General features: G+C 35.3%; 1 protein-coding gene across 1 annotated transcript in view; it reads right to left on the minus strand.

Moving 5' to 3' along the window:
• Positions 1 to 27782, minus strand: part of LRP1B (LDL receptor related protein 1B) — a 336264-nt gene that overhangs the window by 152908 nt on the left and 155574 nt on the right. The window contains exons 21-31 of the mRNA XM_088521814.1: positions 25619 to 25819; positions 23403 to 23648; positions 20978 to 21175; positions 19360 to 19564; positions 17918 to 18082; positions 17257 to 17501; positions 10860 to 10991; positions 9423 to 9650; positions 6821 to 6995; positions 6424 to 6518; positions 849 to 998 (exon numbers count right to left, since the gene is read on the minus strand). Of these exons, the coding sequence (XP_088377940.1) occupies positions 849 to 998; positions 6424 to 6518; positions 6821 to 6995; positions 9423 to 9650; positions 10860 to 10991; positions 17257 to 17501; positions 17918 to 18082; positions 19360 to 19564; positions 20978 to 21175; positions 23403 to 23648; positions 25619 to 25819 (2040 nt within the window). The remainder of the gene's footprint in view (positions 1 to 848; positions 999 to 6423; positions 6519 to 6820; positions 6996 to 9422; positions 9651 to 10859; positions 10992 to 17256; positions 17502 to 17917; positions 18083 to 19359; positions 19565 to 20977; positions 21176 to 23402; positions 23649 to 25618; positions 25820 to 27782) is intronic.

Genomic DNA, 27782 nt, shown 5'->3' on the forward strand with positions numbered 1-27782 from the left:
GGCCACGTATTTACATAATAGACACAATAGATACAAATGCATCTTATTGTAGATCTCTAGCAGAACATAAAACACTAGTTCAGAGTCAAACCAGAGCTTCTTAGAGCATCCTATCCTTGCTGCTCCAATGGGGAACAGCTGAAGATGCATATAAGAAATAAAGTTAATTTGAAGCAATTTCCTCATGATATTCAGCAATTTTGCAAGTTAAAGATTTCCTGTGTTTTACAGAAAACTTTATTTTCATTACCCTTTTTGATATTTTTGGAAAATTTGAATGTTTCTAAATATTTCTAAACGGCAAGATGTAAAAAATGCTATAAAGTGTATCTTTATAACTTGAAAATATAATTCCAGTGTCTAACAAATAACTACTTATTTGCAAACAAACTAATACATGAAAAAACAACAGACACCTGAAAATCCAAGTAAACAATTTTTATCATCTTTTATCAAAAAAATATTCATAAGGTTTAGAAGACTCAAGAAAAGGCAAGAAACTGGGGCTATTCTGAATGAAGCAAGTAGCAGAAATAACAAGTCCTGGATAGATCTCTGCAATCATAAGACTTCCTTCTAACATGTTTTGCGAGTACCTGTACTGAACATAAGCCAGCAGGCTGCTACCTTGTGCTGTGCATATACAAACAAGACTGTATTATTTAGAAGCACATACTTGCAATACAGACTGTAAACTGCCTGTTCAATGCACTCACACTCAAGCTGCTTGTGAACATACTGTATGTGTTTGCATTCACACAGCATGTTTTCCATTTCCAGGCTTTAGATAATGCATAATCCATCAGCATCCAGTCACTTGAAAGGTAAGATGTTACCACTGGACTTACCCATAATGGTTAAAGCTGTAGCTTTTGTTAAGTCTTCTTTCATTGACTCTATTATTTCAAGATTACCACCATCCAAATTGCATCGATTTATGGTTCCATTTCCTGAACTGATCCAGTAAAGTTTGTTCTCCACATAATCAATCGATAAACCTGCAATTAAAAAAAAAGAGCTATTGTTATCTATCTACCTATCAATCCAAAAAAAATACAAAACTTGGCCTTTTATAGTGAATACTTTTTCAAAGATTCCTGCCTTTTTATCTTTTTATACTTCTTCCACCTACAGAAATCAATCAGTGGCTGCCTGATCATCTGGCAGTGTGCAACTGCTTGGATGAACTGAGAACCTAGGAGAAGTCATTAACTTTCAGCCAACTTTCATTCTAAAATTATGAATATACGAATACTTAAAAAACAACTATTTTTTGTTAAGAACCTGTTCTCGCATACACAGTCTCCTGCTTAGAATGCTGACAAACCTTAAAATATGAAAAAAACCCTACTTGTTTGAAAGTTGCTTCAACTTATAGCATTAATTTTAATTTCACTTCATAGTAAAGTGATTTCACGATCAACTTTCATCATCAGAAACAGGAAAGGCGTAGAAATGAAAATACTTGCAGAATATTCTACCTCATAAACAAAGCATACATTATTCTGGAAATAACAGCAAGTAACAAGGAGATAAATATTTCAGAGTTCTATAATCCTTCAAAAATGTTCAGGTAATTTTAGTAGGAGATTTTCCACTGTGAAATTTGCTGGGCATGGTGACAAGATATGCCATAATAATTTGCCACAGTACTAGACTTTTCCCAGAACCCAGCAACTTCCCCCAAAATACTGTATTTCACTCCCTAGGTCAAAATCTAAGAATTTGACATTACCCTCCTTGCATCCTGTAATATGCTTTTCCATGGAAAGCCAGATCCGTTTTCAAAATCCTGATGTGACAAGGCAGTGCTGTGTGCTCCACTACTTACAGCTGGCAGCAGGCCACTGCTTCTCACACACATTTGACATAATAGACCAAGAGGTTTCCACTTTCTAAACTTTCCAATAACGGCTTTACAGTTCGTTTCCAGTAACTCATAGTTTTAACCTTGTCTGCAATTGGTTTACCTAAAGGCATGAGAGTTTAAAAAAAACAAAAGCAAAACCCTCCAAAACAGACAGACAAACTCAGGAGAGGAGAAAGCTGCTGAGTAGTTGCTTCAGGAGCGAGTGATCTTGCAACATCCCTCTGCACCTAACTGTTTTTATGTTTCTAGAATAAGCACTAATCAATGAGGAAGGACTGAACAAGCGGAAGTCACAGAATCTACAGTAAGCTTGGGAAGCTTTCCTGGAAATCTGGATGGACCTTCCTACAGTTACAAATTCAATCCTCAATAATAGGTTTCCTTGCTCTGAGATGGAGAGCATTTGCTGCTCTCTGTTTCTTTACTGCTGCCAGTGAGCTGCTCTCCACTTTCATACAGACACATCTATCCTGGGCTGTGTATTCCGTGCACAGCAATTCCAACGTTGTCAGGTTTCCTGCTTGTAGCATTTGTACGCACAGGTGTGCCAATCACACTCCCACATCTGACAAAACTAACACTCCTATTTCCTTATTCCCACCTCTACCACATCTTTCCTCCCAGAATATTTTTCTGCTGTGTTATACCAGCAATTATTGATCTTTGTGAAATCATATTATTTTTCATTCTCGACAAAGAGTGTTTATTGAGATAGATTTTTTTTTCAGGAATTATTCTGTATTTACTAATGAAAACAGGTGATTTTCTGCTAGTGAGCTCAAGAGACATTCACAATGCATTCTGCTGTGGCTGACCAGCTCATACCTTATATCACAGTTGTCTAATTTAACCTAAATCTGTAGAAAAGAAATGTCTACCGACTTTGTACGCAGCTATGTAGAGCAATGCTGCGTGCCCTTTGCAACACTGCCTGGAAAGCACCGGCCATTACCTGAGCACAAGCAGTGTCTGCCTCATATTTATACTGTCTGTTTTTCCTTCAGAAAACTGAGCGGAAAGGAAGGCAGGTCCATCGAGGGGAGACAAAGCATCGCAGACACTCCAAGAGCTTCAAAGAGCTGACAGTCATCAGATGAGACACTTCAATGAACTAGCACTAATGAGGGTGAGCCCACAGATCTATGTTGAGTAAAGGGTGTAAAGAAAATCACCATTCTGCCATACAGTCGAAGAACTGCCGTAGCAGTGACTTTCTGTCACACCATCGCTCTTACATAGACCTCATCTGGTGCAACCTTTGAACCAGTCATATGCATTTCCTCCTTCCCATAGGACTAAAGGCAGCAAATTAATAGAATGAGGATCAGGCCTTGACAGGCCAAGAGATTTCTAAAATTAAACTACAAATTGAAAATACAGGCTACCTGCAGCTTCATCTCATGTCAGACATGTATCCTGCATTGAGAATTTCAGTTGGCATAGAACAAATTTCATGTGTGTGGGGCGGGGGGGGGAAGTGTGTGTTTGGCGTTTTCTTCACCAAAACCTTATGCCCAGCCACAAAGATTTACCTATTTTGTTTTATTAGCTTCTGCAAGATCTAGGCTTTTATGTTCCAGTTGAAGACAGGCCTTTTCCACATACTCGGGGCTTAGGCAATTCTCAGTGCTCTGGATTCTTGAGCGATAACTCACTAGTACTGAGGCGCATGTACTTGAAGAGTAGCTCTCCAAAAACCTACACTGCTTGAAAATAACTTTACAGAAGATGATTGAGGCAACCTATTCTCTAGGTTGTGATGTACTATCTCCTGTATGGATATTCTACTCTTTTAACATCTTAATGATGTTTTGGGTGGGTAGCATCTGTGAATGACAAAAGCCTGTAAGTACAGTGCAAATAACCACTACAGCTAGCAAAATTAGGCAGTTCAGTGCTGGGAGACAGACTGACACAAACTTAGAAACTATACTAATCACAGAAAAATATGAAATTCGCCTTAATTGGCAAATTAAAATCCAATTACATGTAAACTATTTCAAGTACTTATTAAAGCTAAGCAATAAATCTTATTTAGGAACTTTTAGCTTAATAATGGATTGTTTCAAATGTTAGTTTCTACTTAAAATATTTTTTTTCCTGTCAAAACTACTAAAAGGTTCCAAGTTAGTACTTGAGAGCAATGCGCACTCATAAAATAGATGTTTGGTTGTGATCTGCCTTACAAAGTACAAAAGCCAAACAAAGCACTAAAAAAACCTAATCCCTAAGAAGGTAACTTAATAAAATCCCAGAGAATAGCTCTTTTTTACTCAACCAGTGTATATATGTCAATAATTGAGCCTTTTTGAACTGCAGAAAGGACAAGTCAGACCTGGTAATTAAGATAAAAATGGACTAAAATCTATCCTCCTAAAATTATCAGTTACAAAAAAAATTACTACTTAAATTCTCTTCATGTTGAAACATTTTCTAATTAAATTGAAAGAATTTCCTTCTTTTAATTATGATCCAAGCTGAGAAAATACCATCAGATTATTTCAAGTCATCGGTTGGAAAACTTCCTCTCACTCTTTAAATGTTGAAATTATGTCTCAAAAGTCCAAAAGCATAAATTGTCAAGATATCTAAACACAGCAAGCCACATATTTGTCTTTTTCAATAACCTTCTTGGTAGTTCACTTATTAGATCATTCATATTGCTCCCCAAATATTAAGTATCACTAAATTACAAGGACTGAATTTTTACTAATGCAGAAATACTGTTTAAATTGTAATTAAGAAATGAATTATTGAATTGAAATTTTTAGTATGGTCTTCCAACTCTTCAGCAGTAGGTATATTTCTTATTCTAATGATAGAATTAATTTAAACATTCGGACTAATATTTAATATATTTTATATTTCAAGTTTGGCATACGAAAGACATTCAACAGCTTTTATTCCTGTCTATTTTGTCTGACAATAAAATTAAGCAAGACACCTACCACTTCAAAAGTATTTCATTGATAGACAGAGACAGCTTTACCTTGCCTTTACATACACACATATATAAACCTACATACAGACATAGTTTATGACGTAGGACACCTTCAGGTTGGCAAGAAGAATAGAAAAAAACAATCAAGTCTTTCTAGTTTCCTAATGGGATTCCATTATTCATACTTTTATACACACTTTTAGAGCTGAATATAAGCTATTTCAAATAAGTCTCATCAGTTCTTAATAATTTTTAATTAGTTCCTTACTATACAACGACAATTTGCTTCACTCACAGCTCTATGGTGAAGGTGAAACCAAAAAATACCAAACAAAACAAACCCTAAAATTCCACTTCTCTCACAATCCTCAGGCCTACATGGCTTAATGAGATGTTTAAATACATAAATAGTCTAGCTGATACCAGTAAGACATGTCCATGAGGAAAAAGAAGTCACAAAACCCATATGGATTGGCAGATGCAGTCTACCATTTAAAGCTGAAATGCTTAGAGCATTCTACCAAATATTTGGCTCAGTGGATTTACTGATAGTCAGAACAAACACAACAGACACCATATATACTGCAATTCAGGGCTCTGTCGCCCTGTCCTCAATTACAGGATATTCAGTGCAAATTGTTGTACACAACATTATTCCTTAATATTTCCCAATTCATTTAAATTTTTTTTTGTGCTCACCTTAAATTTAGTAGCTTTGGCCCTTTTTTTTTTTCTCCCCTTTTCTCCAAATAGATTTATGTCTCTTAAGGTGGAGAGATACAAAGCCAAATCAGAAAAAAAAGAGTTATCACATATTTTCTATAAAACTATTTTCAATCTCAGGACTAAAACGCATATTGTGTTTGCTCTAACCTCAAATTAATTATTTAGTTATATCATTTATTTTTGCTTTGGCTCACTAACATTCAGTTACGAAAAACAATAAACACATTAAAATTTAAACACTTTATTGATGGGGCATTAAAAAAGCAAAACAATCAGAATGATTCCTTTAGTTAGAGAGAATTGCATCACAAGAAAACAAAAAATAAAAGAAAAAAGAGAAAGGAGGAAAGAGACCTGAATGATTTTTTGTAAGGTGGTATAATTTATGAACTATGTTAATGATAAAATATTAAAAATAAGAGTTATGGATTTATATCAATTTAATTTATCCATTTCTGCTCTTTGCTATGAATGGAAAGTTAACATTTAAGTTATCTTTTCATCATACACCTGGCATTCTGATGAGGACAGTTATGTTTCTGGTAGAATAATCCTCCCACATATTTCTTAAACATAGTTTATATAAAAATATTTTAAACTATGTATTAAAAAGTTTATTAAAAACTTACTCTTTGTATTTTTACCCCAATCTAAAGATGAAGACAGATGTATGAGTACCATTTCATCTCCAGTAATCCTAAACATGAACACTTACATCATTTGATTGATTATAGTAGATTTCAATGCGACTAAACTGGGACAAAAATACCTTAGAACAGTAAAACGCAAAATTATATCAGATGTTTTTAATGCCTCTAAACATATTAATATCCTTGTCCTACAGAATGTGAGAAACATCATGGTATACATAAGTAGTATTACTTACCAACAGGATCTTTTTGATTCTGAAACAGTATTTTGTTGTTGCTGCCATCCATGTTTGCCATATTAATTGTGTTTCCATCTGTCCAATAAAGCTTACTGAGAAAGAAACAGAGTATATTGTAAACACTGCCTTGGGTATACAGTATTTTTAATACATCAGTAGTGAAAAATGTATATAGATTTTAAAAGTACATAATACAGAAGTAGCGGTTATACAATTTAATTAACAGTAAGCTTTGGCATAGAAGTAATACTCAGTTGAGAATTTCTGTACAAAATCTTTCAGATGCATGCATTTAGTAAAATTGCACAAAAATAGAACAAGCAAACTCAAAATCTGAATGAAAAAAAAGCTTCTGCTGAACTTTATGGTAACATTAAAACTACAAATATATTACCCTCTTACTGGGTGAACTGCAAGACACTGGGGTTTATCAATTCCATGGATGATGGAAGTTTTCAAGGAACCATCCAAATGTGCCACATTAATTTGTGTTTCATCAAATTCCGAGCTAATCCAGTATAAATTACGTGATATCCAATCCACTGCAAGACCTCTGATACTCTGAATATCTGCAAAAAGTGAAAGCAGTTGCTCTTTTGATTTACTTTGTAAATTTTCAGACTTTCAGGAAGGAAAAAAAAAAACTTCTGCTATTTGTTAACAAATTCCTACAATACTGTAACAAGGTGCAATAAGCAATGATCGCTTTTATTTTCGCGCCAGATACTGCAACAAATATTAACATGGAAATAACAACAAAACTCAGTCTCTATATTTTTTCAGAGTATTTTTCTACTAAGAAAATCATTTATTACTCATTCACATGATGATGCAGAACAAGTTACATCCCACTAGAAAATGATGCTTTGTCCTCACTGATGAGCCCATCCATGAGCTAGGATGGTATTCAGAAAAAGCAAAACATGCAGAAGGTATGATTGCTTTGGTAGCTTCACAGTTTTTGGCAAGTGATAGCCCTCCTTGGCACAGTACTGGTTAAAGAATGAAAAAGGAAAAAGCATGGATCACGGCACAACACTACGTGACGTACTGTACTAGGCATTCAACACCTTCCACGTTTCAAAAGGATCAAGGGATGCTGTGAAAAATAAATAAATAAATAAATCACACTGCTGGAATACTTCTATGTTCACCAGAACCACATGTATTGCCCACACTCCATGCCTTAAATTCTGGGTGTAATGCACTGCTGAAGGTCTGGATACCAGCACGCCCTGCCTTGCCTTAGCAAAGATCTGCATTAGCCAGCATCTCTGCAGACTGCAAAACTGCTCACAGTTCACTTTGTACAGCAACTCCTCTTCTTAGGTTGCTTTCACTGAATTATTCTCATTGATGAACTAAAAGGGAAGTTGCTGTGGACTGACCTGCATATACTGAAGGTTAAATGGTGACTGGACTTTGGGAAGTTTGCCCACTTTGGTAAATGGAACAAAGGACCCCAAACATGCAGCCATGACCCACTTTAAACGGAACTCCTGCTTTTTTTTTTTTTTTTTTTTAAAGATTGGAGGAACTAGAAAATAAGGATTTCATCATACTCTTAAAAAGATTAAAACATGACTTTGACATGGTTGTGACACTGGCTTAATACTTCATCCACTGAGAATCCAGTAGCACACGCTTCTAAAGCTTCTTATGTTCTTATGAGAAGTAAGAAAATGTAAGTGTAAGCAAATGTGATCTTTTACACATAACAAGCAGCTCCTGTAAAGTTTGCATGTGTCAGAACACCGTAATTTTGTAAATTTTATATAAATAAAAATTACATCTGACACATACAAAACTTACTACATAAATAAAAAGCTAGTTGAAATTATGAAACAATGCACGATAAACAGATGTGGTCATACATACTGAATACTTTTATCCATTAACTTTCTGTAATATACAGGAAGTTAAATATACATGCAATAGTTGAGGATCTAAGAATTCCTTTAGCTTGCATATTTGCCCATACTCCTCCACAGAGTTCCTGTCAGCCAGTCCTGTTCTGAAGCAAGCAGCACATGCTAAACGATAGAAGACTGTGTGCTGCCAGGACAGGAGCCAATATAGAAAAGGCAACAAACAGCATCACTTTAGCACGGGAGATACTGGCATAGGGTGGAAGCAATCCAGTAGAGGCTTTAGATCTCTTCAGTCTCTGAACGGAAAGCAGGGAGCAGCAGTGTTGGAACAATGTAGGTGCAGAAAAGCAGCCAGGCGTGACTCTCCATTTACAGCACTCCTTTTGGAGTATGCGTTCCCTTCCTTGGCGTAAGCAACCTACTTAGATGAAAAATCTCAGGAAAACCTGTTTGTAGCATTGTAACTGAAGCAGCAATGACAGCAGAAGGATACTCAGGATACAAACATGCAAAATTAAAGGCTCTAGTTCTACAGAGTAAAAATACTTGCTTTACTTGCTTCACTTGACCACTACTGGACCTGAACAGTCTCATGGCATTCACTTTGGACCTTACACACATTGCAGGAGGTGAACTGGTAACACAAGGATCAGCAAATGACAAAGCTACAGCATGGGCTGATCCTCCCACAGTTGCCAAACATTCACTGGTTCTGGTGGGGCTAACTACTTCTGTAAGAAAGCACAGCTAGCCAAAGGATGTAGGAAGTCCACATGGTATTTTTAAAGCAAAGCGATTTCAGGCAGTTATTTTTCTGCTTTTTGTCTTTAAAACATTCTACCTTCCCCAGAAAACAGTATTTTAATTCTTCACTACTCCATATTTAAATTCTTTACAAAATATGTTACATTTTAACTTTATTTAAATAAAAATTAATGTATCTATAAAATGAACCATAATCCTAAGTAAAATAATGTTTTTTATTATTATTATTGTTTACATGAATTATCCAAGATCTGTGAAAGGTGTACCTAACAAAACCCAAATTCTCATCATGTTGCATATAAAAAATACACAAACATTTACCCCGATTAATTATTTGAAACTTAATACTACATTATTTACCTCTTGAGATAATGGTTTCTAGGCCAGTGCCATTAATGAAGGCACGCTTGATGGTCTGTGTTTTCACATCAGTCCAGTACAAACGTTCCTCAATGGCATCAAAATCTATGACCGTGACATCATCAATGTCGGGAACGGTGAAGGCTGTGATGAAGTTGAAGTAGGGGTTCTCTATGTCCACACCTCTTATTTCTGAATGTCTTGCATAAAGAAGAAATTTCTTCTTTTCTGTAGAGAAACAGGAAAATAGCAGTTCTCATCTTCCTTACCTCAATGGCTAAATGAAGTCTAATGAGAACACTTTCCAAATGCTTAAATAAAAGTGTATGAATGACACAGGATTTCCAGAAGGCTTGCACCCTCATAACAAACCAAAGTATGTTATGGAGTATAAAATCATACAAAAAATATATTAATCCTGGAAAAGATGTTACTATGCCACCACTCCTGTCAATTATCAATATTGTCTTGTAAAAATCTAAGGAAAAAACTTAAAGTTTATTTTTTAAAATAACGTTCTTACCCCATCAAAAGCACTGCTTCATTTGCACATCATAAAAATAAAATCGACATATAATATCTCAGGGGAACAGAGTAGAACAAGAAGAATGTTTTGAAAACCAAAGAACGAAAGTTATCAGGAATCCCTCAGTGCAACTGTTAAATGTTAAAGGCAAAAGGGGAGTGGATAAGGGGAAGGAAAGCTCACTGAATGTTAAAACAAATGTAGATATCCCCTAATGAAAAGTGTGATTCATTAAATCAGTAAAGGCAGGACAGAACCCTACTTTTTACCTCATACCTCTAAAAATATTTTAGCAAAGGTCAAATATATATATAAAGGGTACCTTCTTTCTTTCTAATATCCTTTGATGCGAGAAAATATTTTTTCTTCAGATTTTCTAGACACTATTAATGGACACTGAGAAGAATACTCTATTACAAGGTTTTACAAATAACGGACACAATTATTTGACATTTCTAGGGCTTTTACAGCTTAAAAGTGTTATATTTTTTTATAAAACTCTCCTGAAAGGCAGCATGTTTAATATTTATTCTTCATTTAGTTCTTAATCCCTGAAAATGAAACTAAGGGAACTTTAGAAGAACAGGTAGAGATTAAAGTCATTAAGTACCTTTTTGTTATTCAGGTTACTTGACTCATCATTTTCTGATAATGCTCTTTACACTATTAATCTTCCTGTTTTGCAAAGATAAATTCCACTAGCATGTCATACGCATGGGCAATAGGAAAAAAATGATGAAGGTAGCAGTATCAAAGCTCCACACACCTCATGTATTATCAATTCTCCAGATGTGAGGTCCCTTTAAAGTTTATCACTACAATGCACTGCAGAGACAATTTTTAAGATTGTGCATTCTAATTTCTCCATCCTAAAACCAATGCAATTTTCAGGTTATGGGAGAAAAACTTACCATAACATGTTTTCCTGTCCACAGACAGTTTCATTAGATGAGGACATGCACATGCAGCACTTCTGTTGTGACTGATCAGACACATGTGTGAACACGGACCTCTGCCCTCGTTAGCAGCACAAGGATTAGAAGCTGGAATCACACAATGAAATACACAAAATATAAAAACACCTTCTGGAGCAAGGTTTCATTCCTCTATCAATGACATGAAGATGTCATTGCAGGAGGGGAATGGCCTTTGTTTTTTCAGTGCGCATTTTGTACCATTAAGCTCTAGTCTCTCATCTGAATCATAGATTGCAATATTCCAATTTTGATTAAATATAGTCAAGAACCAAACAGTAACAGCACTGACATTAATAACTGTTGGTAAAGGTTGTATTAATTTTTTTTTGCTAACTTATTTGCTATTGCTGACTTTCTGTGACATTTTGATTACACAGAGTCCTACATTAAGTGTGTGATATGAATCTTGCATCATTTTGCTGGCATAATCTGTCTTTCATCACATCGGCATAAGATAAACTAGGAGGAAATTGGTAGAAATTCTGTCAGTAAATAAGAGGTACAAATGGTCACAGTTATCTACAGACTTTTTTTTTTTTTTTCCTGTAACTTTTCCTTCTTTCGGGATGTTCCCCAGCTAGAACCAATAGGCTTGGCTTCCATGTAAGCCAGATGCAGAAACTACACTAAATAACCAAATCATCAGCCATATGAACAAATGTGATATAATGTGAAAAAGTCAAACGTTTTTTATATCACAAGCTCATGATTCACCAGTCACAGCTATGAACACACATGCAGGATCTACTCTGATGATATATCAACTTTAAATTCAAAAAGATTTTCAACAAATTCCCTAGATGATTCTTTTGTAAAGAAACTGAGCCAGGCTGAGAAAACGAAAGGCCCATCACAGATTAATAACTTAATAAAGGACAAGAACGAAAGAGTAAGAATAAGCATCTGGTTTTCCAAATAAAGGGATTCTCTGCAGCAGGTTATGCCCTATTCATTGTATTCAAATATGTAAAAAAAAAAAAAAAAAAAAAAAAAAAAGATGAAAAAAGACTAAATGAAATCCAACTAAGAAAAGAGTTACATGACCAAATGACTGAGAAATAAAAGAACACATAAAACAGAGTAAATGTACAATAACATAAATACTGAAAGAGACTGTGCAAGTTACATGCACAGTGCTGAGCACTTGAACTAGCTGTTCCTATCTGTAACGTGACGAGATCTACAGCTTAGCTACACATGGTATAATAATCTTAACATCCTATTTGCTTTTTTACTATTGTTGATTATACAGCTGAGTTTTTATACTTAGTAAATGACAGCCCAACACCTCTCCCATTGCAAGAGATAGGTACACATCCTAAACAGAAATATCAGGCAGCAGGGTCAAAGCAAACAAGATGAGCTGCTCCTTCACGCAAGGAAGAGTTACACTGCAGAACCATCTGTCCAAAAAGCTGCGGAGATCCAGAGCTTCAAAAAATCAATTTGTTCATGTAAGAAAAATCTGTCTAAATCAAAAAATGTGGGCACAGATTACTGGAAGCTTATACAGTGTCCTGGAAGAGTGCGACTGCAGCTTTCTTCAGCTCCACACTTTCCTGCGGGCACTGATCCTCCACTGTTGTGAAAGACAGGCTGCTCAGTTAGGCTGTTATGTTAAGATGCCCAACGAACATGTTTCAGTGTCTTGTTTCATATAGTCAACAGCAAAAATTATAAAAATGGAACTTACATGAGGAATGAAGGAATTCAGTCGTACTGAAAGATTTAAAAATTATATGTATTTGTATATTTTGTAACACAGATTCCAGTCTTGTTTGTGGTTTTTGACTAAAAACAATGTATATATATAGCTTCTGATTAAAACTCAATACAGTAACGTTTAAAAAAAAATAATCCCTGACAAAATATGATAATCAAAACTTTCCTTAAGTGCATCTTAAGCTACCTTTCTGTAAAACGTTATTTAGTTTAACAGTTGGCAATTCAGGCCCCCACAGAGTAACATAGCAAAACAGTGCTATGAAGTTAAACATTTCAATGCTTTAATTACAAAACAGAGCCCAGTGGTGTCAGTATACTTTATGTTCAGCAGTTACTATACCGCTTGTCCTATTTTTTAATGTACAAAAATTGAGTCTGCAAAAAGAAAAATAAGGCCACGGCCATGATTATTAAATACAAACTAATTTCATTAAGAAATAATAAGGAAGCAGAGATGGTTAAGGACTTCTCAGCTAACTTTTTTTAAGCTGTGATCCTTGTGAGATCCAGAGTGCTGTACTGACTCCTCTCGTCACTCTCCTCAGTAGTTCACCTCACAGTACAGCGGCAACTTCTCATGTCTAGAACAGGGACATGGCTCTTTACAGCCAGTGGATTTTTAAAACTTAGGGGTAGTTGAGAAAATGTTCTTGCTAAAGCCCCACATTTTCTATGTCAGAAGCATTCCTGACACACAGCTGTGATTCTGTGAAGATGAGTGGGTCTCCAACTCAGGTGTGACATCATGTGGCAGCAGAACACAGATCCTTCAGGTTAACTAACATGTGAACCTACTTTGTAAATACCTCATTCATACAAACATCAGTAAAATTTTGCTGCCTTTAATTGGTATTCATAAATTAACTCAAATACTATGCTTTTGACTACAGGAATTCATATGGTCCTACTTCCATCAAAATAAATCACATAGTATGTTAAAAGAGCTAATAGTCTTTCACCTACATGGGAAACGTGGATGTACACCTATGATCTGACACTCCACTGTGTTTGTCCTCCAGTGCCAAATTCCTGCAGTGCCAATACAACGGTAACCTCTTGGGGGAATTCTAATGTTTCTCTCATTCCTTACATGTTAAAATTCAAAGGAAAAATGAAGAAATATTCTCAGAGTATCATCGTTTTTTTCCCTAGTACCAACTGAGCTTACTGTATTATTTGTAAGAAGGAACTGCTTTCATTGAAAGAAAACAATTTAAAGCAAACGCTGAAGACCAATCATAACCTGGAATCTGGCATTTTATATATCATAAAAATAAAGTTGTGCACAGACAGCTGATAATTAAACTTCTTGATTCTGACACCAGCTAAAAACTTCTCCTGTAGCTTGCCTTTAGGGAAGTATCTGTCTGGCTGCGGAATACTCACTAACACATCATCTTAGTCTGCAGTCTCTCTATAAAAACATGGCATCTCCCAAAAATTGTTTGGCTCCACTCCAAAATGGAACAGATGATAACTGTTTTTTCTAACAGTAAGAAATAGCTAATAAGAAACTCTCCCAGAACTGTGAGAACAGCAAATATAGATGTTGCATTCTTCAAAGCTCCTGCCTACTAGTCTGTAGGGAAAACTTGCAGGTCCTCATTTACATCAGAGCTCCATCTATATTCTGCTATATGTAACTAGTGCAGAACTATGTTCTAGGACATTTACAAAGCCATCCAAAATTGTTAGGCTGCTTTTAAATAAATACTGCCCAGGATCCACTAACATAGAAAACTGAATAGCTTACTGCATATTACAAACCCTGGGCTAAAGGAAAATCAGAAGGTCGTTTCTTAATATTAAAGAACAAGCATAATGTATCAGAAAACCTTAACTACATGATATGAATTTCAAATGAGCTTCTACTACCATCAACATGGTCATGGAATGTTCTGAGACTGCTCTCCCTTACATGCTTTTTCACCCAACTTTCCTATGTTTGCAAACAAATTATACTGTATGCTGTATATTTTGCAATAGACACACACATTAAATTGCCTTTCCATCATTATTGTTTTTCAGGGTAAACCTGAAAAAATTCTACAGATAGGCCTTGCTATGGCCTATAACCACAGAATTTTATTTATTCATAGATACTAAGATATATCACTAGTGGTGTATCTTGATATCTACAAATATATATGGAGATTCAAAAATATATATGGAGATTCAAGATATATCTAGTGGATATATCTAGTGATATATCTTGAATCTCCAAATATTAAGTTGAACAAATCAACAAACACTACAAAAATATGGGGAAAAATGTATATAATGAACACATGTAAATATGTGCATATGCATATTTTTAAGTAAATATTCACAAATTAGGCATGCCACTGCTACAGATTCTTCCCTCTACCAGTTATTGTATTTCTGTAATCGTATCATATATTGTAATCGTATATCGCAATTCTTATCGTATACTAGTCTTTGTATCTTTAAATGTAATTATAAACACATTTTAATTCAAGTAGCTACAGTTGTAACTAAAAAATCCACTTCGTTCACCAGTAGTAACACTTTGCCTTTTTATCTGGAGGTCCACTCAGAGAATGACCTGTGTAGAATGACCAAGTAACTATCTGACAAAATAACTGAAGACATTCACTCAAAAAAGTATTCTTCTGCTCCATATTCTATCATATGCCTTCATTACTTTTTGAACTACTGCTTTATCCTCACTATTTTACATCGAGTAAATACAAACTCAAATTTCCAACCCCTACTACTAAATGATTATGTAATAATAACCATTTTCCAAATATTTCCATTAATATATGTAATTCCAAAGTCATGGACTTTGAAGGGTTCAGTATTTAAAAGCTCAAGATAAGAGCTAATATAAAGCCCAATGAAATGTGTATTTGGAATGATTGTTTAAGTGGTGACAATTATTAGCAAGAATATTGCCAGGTATTAGCTCTGTATGAAGCATCTTGGACTGATCTATCTTCAATTAGACAGCATTTGGGAATAAAGGTGGTATGGGGGAAGGCAAGAAGACACATTTAGATCAGCAGCAAAGAGCCCTAACAATAAATAGGTAATATCAGAATGAAACCACAGCAACATTTGCTAAGTCTCTCTGTAAATGGGTTTTGATTACTGTTTATGTTATAAGCATCATGCTTATTTGAATACAAAGTTCATATATTGCAGTAATCTAAGTCAGAAAATTTAGAGCTGAATTATTTCATGTCATCATAACTTTACATATGTGTCTGTGTTCATAAGCCTTGCAATTCTTACAGAAATATAAAATTATAATGTGGAAAGATACCGAATGTGTTACTAATGGGCTACTCCAATTTCTTTTTAGTCCAGATAAGCACCGTTCACACGTATGAACAACTGAAGTCAGTAATTTGAATTTCTTGACTAAATGTTCACCATCTGAATGAGAGCTTTACAATCCGGTGATAAAATCATCTGAAGCTTCAGCTGAAAATATACTCTTTTTACCTATATGAAGTCATTGTAAAACTGTCTCGAGGAGATAAGTTTTAGCAGGTTTTTGCATATTTCACTGAGAATTAAACAGACTATTTCATTATATCAGATAGCTAACATTAAATACTTGTTATGTGTTTGGTGATCTTCAGCTCTTAGAATCTAATTTCAAAGCCTATGCACATACCAGCTTCCTAAAATTGTGTGTCAGTTCTCTAGTGTTGATTCAAGTGTTGCTGAAGAATTGAAATGGAAATACACGCACATCAACAGGTAAGTTATATATATATGTGATTTTTGGAAGTTAAAATTACAAAATCATGCATCAAGGAATAATTAAGGAATATTCTATTACTTTTTAACTAACACAGGTGCTGTGAACTTCCTCTTAGTTTGGATAGCTATCTATACAAAGAATAAGGTTTTAACGTTTCTTGAAGTTTTCACTTTGAGACTCATGCCTCCAGCAGGTTGAGTCCCCTCTCCTATGCAAAAGATAATATTTTAATTTGAATTGCAAGTTGCAAATGTTACTGCAAAATAAGAGCTGTTAAGTGAATGAAATATGCTTTTGAAAAGCTTCAATTCATAGATAAAACCTGCGCTAGGCTATTTAGGTAGAGCAGCAGTCTGTACTGGTAGATTCTAAACTACATGGTCCTCACAGAAACAAAACAAAAACGAAGAGGATTGGGTAGAAAATAAAAACAGGGAACAAAATTAGCAAATTAAGACAATTATGCAAGTGAACATTCATTTTAATAAAAATTGTACACATGGCTTATTTCACAGAAAAAAGGTGATCTTACTCTAAGAAAAAGTATGAGAAAACTAGCAGCTTTTGGTAGACTATTTCAAATAAATAAAATTAAGGTAGAAGACTTTTAAATACATGTGGTTCTGCATTATATTCATTACAGAACAAGAATAAAGGCAAACTGGACAATTTTCACTAAAGTGAATGCCAACCCCATGAAACTTCTAGTTCAAAAAAAATCTGTATTATAATCCAAGAAACAGCAGTGTTGAATATAGCACTAAACTAAGAACTTAGTTTAAGACGAAGCTGTACACAAATATTTGTATATAAAAATAATACTTATTCCCCTCGGAGATTTAATAAACTGTTCTATAAATAGATAATTACCTTGTGGTTGACGACTTGGATGATATATCTGAAGATCAAATGGTTGAGCACTTGTTTTTTGTATTACACTGACATTTTGGCCGGTCCACTTATTAGCTTTTGCTAGTGTATTGGTCCGCCAATCAGTCCAATATACTTCACTCCCATATAAAGAAACAGCAAACGGGTGAGAAAGATATTCATGACCTCGTATGATCTCTATCATGCCTGTTCCATCATATAATGCAGAATAAATAGCATCCGATCTACAAGATAAACCCAAGTTTATGATTACATACAAATTAAAAAAAGGAATTTACACAATAATTGTGACCTGAGGTGAGGCTGCTCAGGGCCATTAACACCTACTGGTGCACTCAGGGCCCTGACAATATGATCATTAATTGGTTCAATTCAATGACTCATCTTCTCTCAAGAACTTAAGCAAGATTTCTCATAAGGTTTCTCTTGCATTTAACAAAATGTATCATTCACCTCCTGTATGCATCAAATGTACTCGAGGAGTAAATGGCTGTATGCCAAAGACTGCGAAGGACACAGAACCGAGCCATGAAGACATATGTAACAGCAACACAAATAAAAAAATGGACATAATGTATATTCCATTTCTCATGTCATTCACATTTTTATATTTAAGAATAAGAAGTTATTATCTCTTTACCTGGCATCTGTCCACACTATTCTTTTTTCAAAGTGATCCACAGTCAGACCATTAGGCCAGGCTCCAGTATCCATGTCTTTATATATGATCTTTCTTTCTGCTCCACTCATGGAAGCAGATTCAATGCGAGGAAAATTTGCATCCCAGTCAGTCCAAAATAGAATTCTAGTGAGAGAAGAGGGAAAAGAAAACATATATAAGAACATCTTGAAGCTTCCAAAAATTTTAAGGGGCTCAAAAAAGACTAAAGCTGGAAAAAAAAAATCATATATTTAAGTATCTTACTAAGGAATATACACAGATGAATTTGAGCTACTACACAAATTCCCTAGAGTCACGGGGTAACATGGAGACAATGTTTCATTATTAATGTTTCATGAATTTTAGAGCAATCATGAAAGTGAAGACATCTCTCTCTCTGTAAGTCTAGAAGAGGTCTTTCTTATGTCTATTAATACTAGTGACAGCTTGTCTTGTCTTCCTTCTACAATTTGATATCCTGCTCATCAAAATATGACTTTGAGATGCTTTGAAAGTAATGCTTGAATGAGGAGATGGGGAGGGAAGAAAGGGAAGAAAGGAGATAGCAAGGACATAGGAATATGAGAAAATAGAGATTTTCACCTAACTATAAAAAGCATTCCAAATGGGGACCCCATGACTTTGGCATGTCACTGGGGCATATGAAACAGATCAGTCTTGCTAAGAAAATTGGGAAAGGTATTGTTTTAAGTAAGAATTAACTGCATAGAGAGTGGACTATAATAAAGCACGCCAGGACTTTTGATGAGTAAGGACTTCGGACAATTTCAATCCTTAACGCTTTCTCAGAAGACCTTTCCACTTAGCACTGTGAAAAGTAGTATACAGTGTTTTAAAATAACCACTCAAGCAAAGGTATACATTCTTTGACAATGCACCCACATACCTTTTCAATATCCCAAAACATACAAAGTAGGTATATTTACATCATCTACATTAACCTTCAATTCAGATTCTCTGAATCAGCTTAGCAGAAGCTCCCAGTTCCTCCCATGGACTGTATAAGCCCCATCAAAACCAATCTCAAAATGAGATGAACTTGCCTTGGCAATATCTAAATATGTCCATTATCCATACAGGAATGCTGGACCACTGGATTCCACCTACTAACAACCACATTATTAAAATGAAAGGAAGCGATCACAGACAAGAGAAGTGATTTGCCAACAGACACCTGTATCTCCTGGCTTACCTTCTCTTGCTGACTCACCTTGTCTTGCCCTTTTCACTGGGGTAAAAAGATTATTATGTATGGCATTTGCCTCAAATGCAGGCTCAATAATAATAAAGATGCATTAGATCTTGTCACTCACAGCCAAAAGGAACTTAAACAATCTCACATTTAAGTCATCAACTTTAAAATACTTTGCAACATGGAAAAGAAAACTTTTTGTAATTACCCATATCTCGGATCCAGAGCAATTGCCCTCGGATGTTCCATAGCTCCTGCTATTAATGTTGTTCTCAAAGTGCCATCTAGTTTTGCCACCTCAATTTGGTCCAAATTACTGTCTATCCAATATATGTTTCCTGCAATCCAGTCTACAGTCAGGCCTTCAGGAGTTGCTAGGCCATGCTGTACTACCACCTCAATGGCACTTACACCTGAAAAACAAAAGAAACAAAATCGTAAAGAGCTAATATAGAGCCTTATAGAGTGGAGATGGACACATACTGCTGCTTCACACTTCTGGAGACAATTCAGAATTAATCTGATGGGTGATAGAGTATTTTGTTCCATGCAACATTTTTTTCTTTATGGATGTCATAGATAAATGTAAACAAATACAGTTATGGCCACATATAAATAAATGAGTAAATTCATTCCATAGTCACAGAAAATTTTAGTTTTCAGATGGTTTAGTAATTAACGCTCCAAAATTTTTAATAAAGGTCAGAGCTCAAACATGCAGTCTCTGGGAAGCACATGCTCATGCTCCATCTTCCAGTAGCACAGTAAACAACATTTGTGCAGCTCCTTTTCAGTTCTTACTCAACCAGAGCGAAAGTCAGAAAGTTTGTGATGAAGAGAGGGGAGAATCCCTCTCCCCTCACCCAGGGAGAACCAAAAGTATGTTTAGATTACTCATTTTAAGAAGTTCTACAGTAAATAATCTTACTTTGTTCCTTTAAATTCACATGTACAATTTATAGTTACCAGTGACTACCAGCTCTTCCCTACCACAAACTTCCTGAACAGAGTCTCAAAATTTTTCACGTAAACAGCAACTACAGCAGCACTCTGTAAGCTCTCAGGAAGACAGGAAGCCTCAGAAATTGTTCCCAGAAGACACACTGCTTTGTGGAGATTTAACTAGTTCTAGACGGCTGCAGGCTTGGACTAATATACTTTAAAAACGCCTCAGATATCATCTGGGTTCTGAGAAAGGGTCACCACAACACAGTGAGATGGCAGCAGACTCTCATAGTTTCATGCAAACATGCCACAGTCATTAATGGTGGTGAGTCTTTCACTTGATCTACTCAGAAGCATGTAAAGTGTAGGGAATATCTGCCCTGGGCTGGATATGCTACTAATTCTTAACTCACGCAAAAATAAAAGTACCTGAAGATATACTTCAGCACATTATCTTATAGAAACACTCTGTTGTATGTCGTGACATTATACTTACTTATAGATCATAATTATGTTACCAGGGTAAAGCTCAAGTCTTTTCGAATGCTATAATATTATGAAACAAGAATGTTCACCTACAGTGAAAAGTAATAATTTATCAGATGCCTGATAAATCCTTGCATTTTTTTTTTTAAACACGAACTAAATTACAAAAAGAAAAAAAAAGAACAGTATTTTTGTTATTGGACTGGGAAGAAATATCCACCCTCTGCATTTGCCTCTGCTACAGTATGTTGCAAATGGCAATTTTTACATACTGTTTTCCTAGCTGTACATTGTACACCTTTGCAAAGGCTGAATGCCAGAACAGATTTTGTGTCAGCTCCGATATCCTGTAATGGCACCTTTGACCACTAAGAAATCTAGGATTGAATTCATACCTCCAGTATCAGAGAGCTTGCCTCGGTAAATTTTGTCCTCCACCACATCTGTCCAGTACAGCAAACTCTGACCGAAATGAAAATCGAGCGCTATTGTGTTTCTCAAACCAGGAACAAGGAGGCTGTAGTCCCGTTTGTGAAGATCAATTTTTCTGATCTCATGTCGGATAGAAAAAATTATGAAAGCCTCAAATGGATCTGGAAGCAAAAGATTATACATTTCAAAAGAATAATAAAGAAGGGATTGCTACATATTGATATAAATGACACAGGGAATAAGAAAGACATATTTTACTGAAAGAAAAGGATTATTAAAACAATTCACCTGATAAGAAGTCTTTCAAACATTTTTAGTCCAAGAAATTTTTCACTTCTCCATTCTACCGTTACCTTTGATCACACATAGAGATACTGAGCATTAAAATTAGTACTTTAGCTATTGAACTATCATACTTAGCTATTGAACTATATTTTATAGCTCGACCACAAGGATTTCCATGACTAGGATTTTAAAAGTTTGAAGCCACCAAAATTGAAATCCATTTTCACAAAAGCTTCAGGAAAAAAAAAAAAGTCTGTTAAGTTATGCATTGTTCCAAAACACAATTAGTTCAAAACAATTTACAATACATACACAGAATCATTTTTATTGAAGTGTTAAAAAAATATACTAGACAAGTCAATGAATGTTTTATATGCTTATTGACAGAGACCATCCTTAAACCCATTTACAACTGAAATCTACTTTTGTAGTCCTATATGATTAGATTTTTTTTCATAGGTGCTTATGTCCATGAGTTTATCCAAAATCATATTTATAAACACATGTAAGCACTCTCTCCATAGATCACATGAACTATAAATTGATTTTGTATTATAGTTCTTGCACATGATACATTAGGAAATTTTTTTCAAATAAGTAACCATGTTAGAAAGCTGGATCTCTGAACTATCCAGTCCATTCAGTATACCCTCTTCAATAAATAAACATTTTCACATCAACCCTTTTCTTTCAGAAAGTGACTTTCTTTTGCTGTAGCTCTTCACCCTGAATGCAACATGAATGATATTGGAATATTTTTTTTTCCTTCCATCCAGTGGAAACTCCTTTTTATACAGAAAACAGCTTACTGGCAGCTTATGACAATAGATGATACTGTTCTCCTAAAATCGTCAGGAATTTCACAAATTATCACACAACACACACAATAAAAAGATGCTTATATATATGTATTTTCTTAAGATAAACTTAGTGTTCTCTTCTTACTGATCAATGCACACACAGTGCATTGTGTTAAGTCAGAAAGGTACCTCAGCAGCGCAGTGTTTCTGGTCATGAAGTACCAGTTCATAGGCTGGCTTGGCCTTTCCAAATGATCCTCATACTTGTCAGGGAAACAACTGAGCTTCTGCAAAGCTTTTTTTTTTTTTCAAAGCTCTGCACTGGTTGAACAACTTTTTGAAGAACGGGATCACTGACACTGGCAGCTGTTTCACAAGCACCAGTTATCTAAACCTGAGGAACAGTTTAACAGCACTCCCCAACTTGTGATAAATTAGCAGCTATTACATAGGAGACCAGAAGCTACATAAATACATAAATACATGAATACTACATAGGTGACCAGAAGCTAGCTGAATTTCAGGAGCTCCAATGCGTAAGAACACAGACATGATGAACAACACCAGTAACTTCTTTTGTGTTTCTCAATAATGAACACCACATTAAAAAAAGAATTGTAAAAAATGTTTGCCCTGTTGGATGAAAACTACTGCAAAGGAAAGGACAGAAACAAAGGTCTGGAAAATGCAAAAGAAATTAGGTGTGAAGAGATGGAAGGATGACTCCATCTTTCAGCAAAGGCAAGCTCTTACGAGAACTCAACCCATCTCTGCCACAGCCTCAGTCAAAATTAATTGATTTGCTAAATAATCTGCTCTTCATTTTTCACCCTGTGGTCCGCAGGAGACCATAAACAAACAGGAATAGAGCAAAGTACAGCTGCATTATTCACTTTAAAATATGTTTTTTAAACCCAAAGAACTGGTAATTGCAGATGATATCATTTTTTTGAAACTAAAGAGTGCTAAATCAGGTCCCCTTCTGACCCTCTTACAGTGCTTGGAAATTGCCTGTGGAGCCAGAACAAAACAAGACAAAGCACTTTGTATCTACTGAGATCTACTGCTTTTATTTGCATGTTGTAAGATTGATCTTATATTTCCACATAACTCATCCATGTCATTGATATCACGGACTGATCAATTTCTTCAAAATACATTCCCTGTGTGTGTGTATATATATATATATATATACATATATATATATATCCCAAATAAAAAATACACAATAGAGAATTCCCCTACATGGATATAGCAGCTATTAATGATTGGAATATTGTAAATAAATTGAATCTCCACTTACCAGTACTAATGCAATTTTCTCCATCCTTACTGAGCTTCCAGCCTTCATAACAGGAGCACTTGACAGTATTTTTATGCTGCTCACATACTTGACTACACTTAAGGTGTTTAGTACAATAATCCATAACTTCACAAGTTTTGTTGTCCATACTAAGACTGAATCCCATAGGACATGAGCACACAATTCTTCCTCCAGGAACTACAGAACACTGATGGCTACACCCACCATTGTTCAGGGAACATTCATCTGAAATAACATGGAAAAAAGCATTAGGGATTGCAAATGCTGTCCGTTACATCGCACACTTCTTAAAACCATCAGGTTAACTAAAACACATGAAAAGCCTGTAAGAAAATAAGATGAATTATACATCTGCTTAACCATGTTTGGGTATTTACTTTTTTAATATTTTATTTGTAATTACTCAGCATAGTGTCTTTACTGTAATTTTTGAAGGTTTTAGCATGGCAGATGCACACATTTGGTCAGGCTCTCCAGGCATATTGTTTCATTCACTTAAGAGACAAAAAGTGGCCACAGAGACAGCCCAACATCCCATCTACAACACTGAACCAAAGCTGAGGCCCAGAGAAACAAACACAGTTTCCCATACACTTCCCCATCTCCAACCACTTCAACTGATGGACTCGAGAAGGCTCTAGGTGCTAGTCCTATTTATCTACATCTTAAATAGCTTGTTGAAGAAGCAGTTACATATAAAGAATAAAAATCACTATTTTGTTTTCCTTCTTTTCCAAAATAGCTGTGGAGAAACATTAGAGGATACTACTACTACATTCCCTGTGTCAAGGTTCTCATAGTATATTTTGGGTTCGTTTTAGTTTAGATTTTCTTTTGAGGTGTAGGTAAATAGAGGAGATCTAGGCACTGAGGAGGGTTTCTCCACAGTGAGGAGAACACATTGAAAGAAGAAGATTTCTAGAAAATTTAGAAATTTAATAAATGGCAATTAAGACTGGCATTCTATAGAAACTGAAGACAAGAACTGATGCTTTGTCAGTGACTGCAAAATGAATAGAAGTTAACAGGGTACCTGTTATCTTAAGAGGGTATATTATGAAGAATCTTGGGGTTAAAAAAAAAGAAAAAAAAAGAGAGAGAATAATAAAAGCAAATGATAAACTAATAATAATAAAAAAATCAATAAATAAAACAAGCTTAGCTTATTCCTGTGTGCTAAAGACAGGAATCAGTGAAATGACACAACAAGAAAGATAACTGGTCAAAGCATTGCAATAAGAGAATACCATCTGAAGAAAAGATATTTACAGTTACTCTTGATGACCAAGCTGCATTTATAGAGATCAGAGAAAAATATGCTGATATGCTGCACTGACCAATGTAGACACAATTCTTCGATCTAGACAAGGATCAAAGATGCCTAATCTGAGTCTTCATCCATATACCTGTCCTACTTTGTATCTTCAGTCTTTTAGTTAAGCCAAGTATTTATGATATTTAAGATTATTAAGATAATCACTGATCATTTCAGAGGTTAACACCTAGATTTTGTAGATTACCATCTAAAATAGAAATTGATCATGAAGGTCTCTTATGTAACTGAAATTTCTGTATTATAATTAATCATTTTAATCATCCGTTCTACGGCCTAAAAACACAGACCAATGCTTCCAAATGAAGTTCCCTGTGTCCTCATTAATCAGAGGTGAAAAAAAAAAAAGCTTAAAAGCAGCACACCTGGAAGGCTTACACAGAATGTGAGTCAAATATGAGAGCTGCACTAAGCTACAAATAATCAGGAACCATCATCTTTTACATCTATGAGATGATTACTATATGTTTCAGGTATATGCATAAAGCACTAAACACCAAATGAGGCAAAGGTTTGGTTCTGATTCAGGAAGAAAATGTGAACTTAGAAGTATAACAAGCATAATAATGTATTTCTTTATAGCTCTTATTCTGCTACTTGATAGGATTCCATCAACTCAAGCTTCTGTAGCTTGAGAGAGCTACAAGTTAGTTTCAGAGCTTTCACATATATCATAGTCTCTCAAACTGTTCACCTCTGGGAAGTATGAAAGAATCATAAAAGCATGCTTTCCTTTACTTGATGAAAATCAATACTTTAAGCAGAAAAAAAACCAGAATGATTTAAATTAAATAAAATATCCTCTTTCAAGCGACCATGGGAGAACTTCAGTAACATGATATGAGAGATATGAGAAAAATACCACAAAGATCGCCTTCATCGGATCCATCAGGACAATCTCTTCTCCCATTGCAAAGCTTCTCAGGCTGTAGGCAGATGGAGGTATCATTAGCACAAGGGTATTTTGGTGGTCCACACATATAGCCCTCGCAATTATCCTCATCAGACTGATCCTCACAATCAATATCGCCATCACAAAGCCACGCTTTGCTAATGCATCTCCCTTGGAGAAAAGAGACAATAAACACAAAAAATGAGACCAGAAGCAAACACTGGAAGAAAAACTTCAATAACAATGCATAGAAATCTATTTGCATTCTGCTTTTGTATTAACAGTACTTAATCTGCTTTTTGTTAATCTACTTTTGTCTTAACAGTACTTTTCTCATAGAGGAGCCAAAACCAATCAACTTAGGCTGATACTCTGAAGTATGAACCAAATCAATTTTGACAGCCTAATTTTCCAAATAAAATCAAACCTATTTACTTCCTTGTTGAATAGAAATGCATACAGGTAGGATGCATCTTCATAATCTGAGCTAAATATAACAAATTAAAGTGTTCAAAAACATATTTCTGTTGCCTTTCATCCTCTCTCCTCCTCTTTTCTTCTACTCCAACAACCTTCTGTATGAATAACAGTAAGGCTTCAAACTATGGCATGCTATTAACACACAATTAGGGAACAAAATCATCCAGGAATTAAATACGAGACATTCCCAGATCATGTCAGAGAAACAATTCTCTTTTATACGAAACACCTATAGCAGATGAAAGATCTCACTTTCACTTAACCAAAGTTCAGATCATTTCCTTCACTCCTCAAGAGAAGAAAAATCCGCTCTTTTGCTGACCATCAACTATCAGAGATGCAGCTCAGACTCTTGACTGAGAAAGGGGTTTTGACCTATCAGAAACATACAGATAGTACAGTCGAATCACTCATGCTAAGGATTTGGTAGATGAAACATGAAAGACTGCAAAAGTCACATTTACAGGTGTGTAACTGTATGTGTGCACACCCAAGCATGTGCATGTCTTTGTGTGTGTCCAAAATTGAACTTTTAAACTGAATCCTCCAATAAATGGACATGAGACAGAACTACCAATTAGGAGACTCGTCTTCCATTGTACTTCTGCCTATGGTCTACTGAGATGGAGAAAACTGGGCTGAAATGGGAAAGATCCTGGAAATGGGTTATTCCATGAAGAAAAATGCCTAGGGTCATCCACATACTGACTGGCTAAGTCCAAAATGAGAAACTGCAAGACAACTACATAGCATGAATTGACATGATTTTCCGCTCAACTTTCTCCAACTAGCAGCAATCTTCCAGCTGGAAAGTCAAGAAGAAGAGAGTATCACTTTCTTGGGGAGAAAGTGAGCATGTGTGTGAAACAATCAAGTAGGGTAAACATTTCAAACCTGTTGGTTCTTACATACACTCCAGTATCACATTCACTGCTGTTTTCTCTGTCCCACCCTGGCAGGGATTCATGCGAAAAAACACTTCAAAGTACCTACTGTATTATAGGATTGTGCAACAACTATCCCTAACTGTAACTCCATTGTCTACCATAACACAGTAGCAGATTTCAATTTTATCTATAAGGAACACTTGCTGGTTAGATTAATATTACTGTAATGCTTCTGGATTACTACTTTAGTCTTCTTTTAATGGGAAAAGTGCCATGTTCCTCATAGACTGAAAAATGATAAAAGACAGCAAAGCATGAACAATGAATAAAGAATGGTTTTGAAGTATCCTACAAGGCAAGTGCCAGAAGACTTCTATTGCTGATGAAGAAAAGGTATAAATCAAAATTTCAGGTCATCCTACAGTGATAATGGTTGCAAAAAGCAAAACATGATCTCACCAGTGCAAAATCACCTGGAAAACTTAGAAGGAAATGTAGATTAGAAAGGGGATCTTTCATCATTTTGTGTAATGGTCAAAATCTCAAATATGTTACACTGAAAAGTTACAAATGTATAGAAACAGGGAAATTATGTTGTATGTATAATATGCTTGCACCTCACCCTTACACATATTGTTACCTTGAAATGAACATTGATTTAATAAATATTATCAGAATACAACAGTAGAATGGAAGCTAATGGAAAACACTGATGTCAATCAGACTTGCGTGACTCCAGAGCAAAATGATGTTCCTTCCAGCTCCTG

This window comes from Tinamus guttatus, unplaced genomic scaffold (genome assembly GCF_059628265.1).
Source record: "Tinamus guttatus ecotype Peru unplaced genomic scaffold, ASM5962826v1 Tinamus_guttatus_pri_ptg000133l, whole genome shotgun sequence".
NCBI classification, from domain to species: domain Eukaryota; kingdom Metazoa; phylum Chordata; class Aves; order Tinamiformes; family Tinamidae; genus Tinamus; species Tinamus guttatus.